Here is a 6,000-nt window from a genome sequence, read left to right as displayed (position 1 = left end):
GTGAGTCACAGCAGACTGGTTCAGTCAAAAGGGCAGCTGAGGAGAGCTACCAGGGACTGGAGAAATCCTGCAAGGAAACAGAAGCGGGTTCTCTAGGGGGGGGAAGACTGGTGGCAGAAGAGTAGCCAGAGGGCTTTACTGTCTGACTTCCCCAAGCCAGGGTTAGGGAGCTGAAGGCAGGAGGAGCAGTAGGGGAGATACTAGCTGGGTCTAAGCCACAGAGCTGGAGCCAAAGGCCCTGGTGAGGGCTGAAGGCAGGGGAGCAGTGGATGGGTTTACCCACTGATGTCTCCACACAGGAGAGCTGGACCCAAGGGAATATGAGAGGACCACAGGGGGTGAAGGATGCTCCCTGGTAAAGATGACCTCCTAGCAGAAAGTCTGTGCAGGTTCCTGCTGGGAAGAAGTGTTGCACTCCAGCTGCAAGAGCTGAGTTGATTGTCCTGGCAGAAGGATGGAAGAGGACCAGCAAGGAGTCTAGATGTGGCAGGGAACACTGGATAATGGTAAGGACGCACTCCCAGTAGAGAGGCTGGTGTGGGACTTTTGTTATGGGTTCACTTGCACTATATTTTGTAACAAACCCTCCTAGGAGGGGTGGTGTTGAAGCAAGACAGGCTGGCCTAGAGCCCTAGGATTACCTAAGAGGGGAAACTGAGGCAGATGTGCCTATCATGCGGCGGCCTGCTGCTGGAGGGTGCTCCCTGGCAGGACTGACTTCTTGCACAGCCACATTCATTCAAGGCTTTCCCCCTTGTTTCCCCTCTGCCCACTTCAGCTCTCCAGAATGGAGGGTGAATGGATGCTAGGAGCCAGGATAGCCCTAATAGTGCATCTGCACTGAACTCCTAGCAATTCTCTCCTCACGGATCTGGCATAGACTAAGGGCAGATATTTTTCCCACTGTTATCTATGGCTGCTTGGAGCAGGGACAATGTGTTGGGTTTGGGCCCCATTTGTCAATGGTGTGCTGTGAAGGACACTTGTATTGGAGTCTCTGACCCAAACACATGTGGACAGAGTTACTAGCCTTGTTGTTTGATTTTTATACCAGTAAGACCTGAGCTGGGAGACTCGCCTGCCTACTGGAAATAGGAGTGTCACGGTTTGACCTTTATCCCTTCACCCTCCACAGCAGCATGTACAGAGGCTGGAGAGGGGCTTGAGCTCATTCTATGGCTGGCAGGGAGAGGCATGCTAGCGACCCGGGAACAGGCTCAGAAGTCTTACATCACCTTCTTCCATGTGCACATGATGCCTGCCCACTTCACCTCCCCAAAGGTGGTCACCTATGCTTCTGTGCACCTCACAGCCTGGGGACAGGAGTAGAGAAACTCAGAGGAGGGCTCAGAATGGGATGGCCTCCGTAACTCACACCTGCTTGCCTTGGGGTAAGTTACAGCCTGTGTGTATGTGAGCCTGAGTTACACCACCTTACATCTAGGCATTTGCCTCCTGCTCATCCAAGGAGTGAGCCACCTTTGGGCCTATACCACCATTACTACTGCATACACCCATCATCATGGTGGATGAATTAGCCCCCCTCAGCCAGTGTCCGCCAGCCAGACCCGTAGTCAGCATGGGGGAAAGCTGGTGCAAAGGGCTGACCAGAGAGTCTGTGCCGAGCCCAGTGAGCACCAGGACACAATCCAGACAAAGCAAAGGAGGCAGGGAAATAAGTCAAAGTAACATTTACTGTGAGATACAGGACTGCGTATTACGAAGAACGTACATGGATGGAGATGGTAGTGGAGCCATTGTGGAGGGCTGTATGGGCCCCTTTCCCAGCATGCCGAGGGAAAAGGAGCCAGACACTACCTAACAAGTAACACAATGAGATAACTGTGGCATATGCATTTGTAACACAGACCATTATAACGTACATTTCTATGGGATCACATCTAGTGATTATATAAATCCATATAGAGACAGCTGTATAAAAACTTTTTAAAAAATATAAAAAAGTGTAAAAATGTGCATTCAAAAGCACGGCCGACAGGGACAGCTGGGCTGTAAACATTATACTGAGTGTGCTTGTGGGGCGCCTGCGCCACAGTGCCATGGACAGGCCCAGCCGGGAGGCAGGGCTTGTGTCAAGTGTTTACAATTCTTTGTTTCGGATTCCATTCCGGAGTGTGCGCAAGGAGCAGTGGCAGGATCCAGAGGGATGGAGATAGGACAGACCTGGGAGATACAGCCAGCATGTCTCTGCCTGCCCTCCATCTCCCACACGTTCATTTCTCCTGGTTCAAGCCTTCACTCCCAGCTAGGTGCATACCAGTAGGTGTGGGAAGAGAGGAAGTTGCAACTTCCCCTCCCCATATCTCAACGTGATCCAGCTTCAGGATGCCCTGCAGCAGGCTGCTTGCTTGATCCCTGGGGCTGGTGAGCTGACTGAAGGGCCACAAAGAGGTATTGCAAGTGGTTGCCCTCACCACAGCTGCTAGACCCATCCCAGGTTCAGCCTCAGAGTGGGATGAATGGCAGGTTCTTGATCATCTTCTTCCCCTTATTTGGTTGGCCTGTAATCCCCAAGAAAGCCCACTGGATTCTGGCTGGACAAGGCCTTGGTGCACAGTTCTTCCTACAGTACATAGGCGACGTTTTTGGAGACCCCAATTTGTTGTCTCCTCCTTGTCCTGGCCAGTACTACCTTCACTTTTTCTCTAGTTGTTCAAGCAGTGGGTTGGCTTCGCTCTCCGGTGTCTTGATGCTGTCTGTCCGCACAATGCAAGTGGGACGGTGTCTGTTTAGCATTAGAATCAGCTGCTGCCTCTCCTGCTTCAGCTCCTCTATCTGGGCTTTCAGCTCAGCATTCATGAGCTCCAGACGCTCTGACTCCTGGCAGGGCCAAAAACAGAGACACAGCTTTAATCTGTCAGCTCATAGGTGTGGGGAAAGAACAACCTGCTCTACAGTACCCAGTGCCCAGCATTGAATCTCCCTCTCCTGCAGCACAATACACAGAGAAACTTCCTTCGACCAATCGAAGGTCTGTTTGCAAACTACCCCTGCCTGATATTGCTCAGCAGCACAGTGTGAAACTGATGGCCATGCAGCACAGGGAGCCACATGAGTCTTCCGACCAGATTTTATTCCTATTGGTGAGTAGAATCTAGTGCTGGGATCAAATGGGACTTTCCCTTCTGGCCATCCCCTGAGACCCAAAGCAAGACTGTTCCCTACCACACTTACTAAATGTTTTTTGTCCTGGTTAGTGTCCAGTGAGCCAAGCAAAGTAGACTGGTGTTTCCAGTAGGATGAAGATTAATCGGCACTGTTCACATGTGCAAAGTGCACACACCTTTTATTGGGTATACACACCCGTCTTGGGGGAATGGCTTAAATCTACAACTAACAATGCTTTTGAGATAGTTAACAGGTGTAAATCATATCAGGTCTTAGTTTGTGCAGTTGAGTTACTCAGAAATCGTGTCCCCGCAGTCACTACAGAAAACTCTGGCCTTAGAGATAGTTAAAAATAACTTTTTTTTAGAGGAGACTTAATTCTCCCTGTCTCATTTTTACATGCTGAGGTGGGTGTTTTCTGTAAGCAGCAGAGCTTGTACTGCTTTCTTAAATTTTGGTCTAAGAATTGTACTCTTCCAGATTATAGATTGCTCTGTCTTTGCCTTCAGGAGATGGAAGAACAACCTGTGTACTCCTTATTTCCCTGGTGTGATACTCTCCAACTGAGTATAGCTAAGTTGAGTTTTTCTACTACTTGCTTATCAGTATCTTTCAATCAATTACTCAAACAGCGTGATAGATATTCCTCAAAAAGATCTGGCCATGATTCTATATTGGCCCTTTGATTTTTCTACTCTGAAGACGGCCCATGGTTTTGAACCATATTTGAAAGTTATCAAATCTGCATTTACGTAAGGCATATACTCGGCGAAGATTCCAAACCATAAACTGCTGTCCTGAAAGGCAGATATAGAAAAGTTCCTTCATCTTCAGATTTGCCCTTGTAAATCTAGAGTGTTGGAATTTCTACCTCATTTTCTTTTGGCCTATAGAATATCCCAGCTTCTGAGAACACACTGGATTATCTTTTTTGTATTAAATTTTTTATCACTACCTCAAAGGACAATGGTTTTTAGTATTTTCTCAATCCCCAGTAGCAATTAAATCAATGTCAATTTTTGCCCTTTTAGCACTATGCCGAAGGAGTTCTGAATGACACTTGAATGTATTATATGGATGTTGCTGTTTTAGATTGTGTATGTTTTTCTCATGTTCACAAAAGACACGTCATATGCAATCTAATAAAACTGAACTGAATACTACAGAAAAGATGTTTTGCACTAAAAGTGTTTTTCTGCCCTGAAGAAAAGAGGAACCAGTACCTAGGGGAGACCCAGCTTCTCAGGAAGAAGAGAAGCAACAAGTATTTCTGATATTTTTATGGTTCAAACTTTACTGGCTTGAGAATTTGAAAATTTATTGAGAATTTGCTTTAAAAAGATCCTAGTGTTCCGTGCAAGGAGCCCCACGTCCAAGAGGTGCCCCTCGCTGCACATGACTGTGTGGGAATGTGGGGTGCATCCCTGCTGAGGGGACAGGAGTGCAATAGCATGTGTGGGAAAGATCTTTGGGGTGGCACCAGGCACTGTAGGAGGAAGAGTACACGTGTGTACTGTACGGGAATCACTCTGGGAGAAGGTTTCATGTGCCTTTAGTGTACAGACTAGGAATCTCCAGGCTTTGGGAGAAGTGGCCAGACTGGGCATTCCACTACCACATGTCAGGGGCTGACAAGTCTCTAGAGTCTATCCTGGTGCTCACCATGTATCTTCTTGGCACCTGTTTGTGTTGCACTGTTTGGGCTTGTGGCCCCTTGTGGTTATTTGGGTGAGATGTGCACTCTGTGCAGGGCTGCCCACAGTGCTAGGACACACAATTCAGCTCACACACCACAGCTAAGTGTGTCAGATGCCTTCCTGCTCCAGCACACCCCATACTACAGGAGTGGGTTTAAGCTAGCTACCTGCTCTAGCTGGTAACAGACACATGAGGCCATGGTCCATTTACCCTGCAGGACCAGCTTGGGAAAAATGGGAGAGTGGCCCTATGTCCTCCCATGCAACTGCCAAATGAGAAACTGTATTTGCCAGGCGCCAGGCCTCAGGATCTGTGGGTAGCTGCTGGGCTACCAGATGCAGGAAGAGGTGATGACTGGAGGGAGGGAACTCTTTGAACCTTGCAGTTGGATGAGAAATGAGATTCAGCAGAATGAACAGCCCCTGCTGGTCGACTGCTGAAGAGCCTTTAATAGTCTTGGGAGTGGGTGTACATTCCACCTTTTCCTCTCCAGGTGGGGAGGACTGCAGGGTGCATACTGCAGTGAAGCATAGCTGGAGAGGGAGGCTGTACCAAGTCTGCTGGGGAAAGGGCATGGGGTACTCACCCGCTGTAGGAACTCTGTCCTTTCCTTCTTCTTGTTGCGACATCGAGCTGCTGCTACTTTGTTTTTCTCACGGCGCCTTTTCCTCCTCTCCTCTTCCTCGTCCAGCTGGAACAGGACACAAGCCCCGCGTTAGAACAGCCAGACAAGTAACTGGGGAGTGATGCAGCCGGCAATAGCCCCCTCACCAGGTCTCACTGGCAGAAGTGGCTGTGCAAGCCTCCCCCCCACAGTTCAGCTGATGCTCCTCAGTCCTGACCTGCAGCGTCCCTGGCTATTTTGGTCTGTCCTCCCCTCCCCCTCCTGGCCCACTGCTACCAGTGCACCTCAGTTCTGCCCTGCAACTCCACCGGCTAGTCTTGTTCTGGCCTCTTTGGAGCAGGGACTGCTGATCACTCCCACTTGTGACCAATTACTCTGTTTCTGTAACGTGGACTCTAGAATGAGGCAAACTAATTTCACCAGAGAACTGTGTAATCCATGTAAGAAACCGCTGTGAAGGGTCTTGTGCAACAGCCAAGATTCCCCTGCCCCAACACAGATGTATGGGAGTATAAGCAGAGAGCCTGTAAAGATATTCATAATGGTCT

At 49.1% G+C, this 6,000-nt stretch overlaps 1 protein-coding gene across 6 annotated transcripts in view; it reads right to left on the bottom strand.

The window, feature by feature from the left end:
• Window positions 1-1,676: 1,676 nt before the first annotated feature.
• Window positions 1,677-6,000, bottom strand: part of JDP2 (Jun dimerization protein 2) — a 46,604-nt gene continuing 42,280 nt past the window's right edge. For all 6 annotated transcript variants that reach the window (XM_043516188.1, XM_038406122.2, XM_038406125.2 and 3 more), the window contains 2 exons: window positions 5,414-5,518; window positions 1,677-2,841 (listed from right to left, as the gene is read on the bottom strand). In XM_043516188.1, the coding sequence (XP_043372123.1) occupies window positions 2,656-2,841; window positions 5,414-5,518 (291 nt within the window). In that variant the 3' untranslated portion in view covers window positions 1,677-2,655. The remainder of the gene's footprint in view (window positions 2,842-5,413; window positions 5,519-6,000) is intronic.

This window comes from Dermochelys coriacea, chromosome 6 (assembly GCF_009764565.3).
Source record: "Dermochelys coriacea isolate rDerCor1 chromosome 6, rDerCor1.pri.v4, whole genome shotgun sequence".
NCBI lineage: Eukaryota > Metazoa > Chordata > Testudines > Dermochelyidae > Dermochelys > Dermochelys coriacea.
The sequence above is the reverse complement of the archived record's forward strand: the minus strand, read 5'-3'. Positions and strand labels throughout refer to the sequence as shown.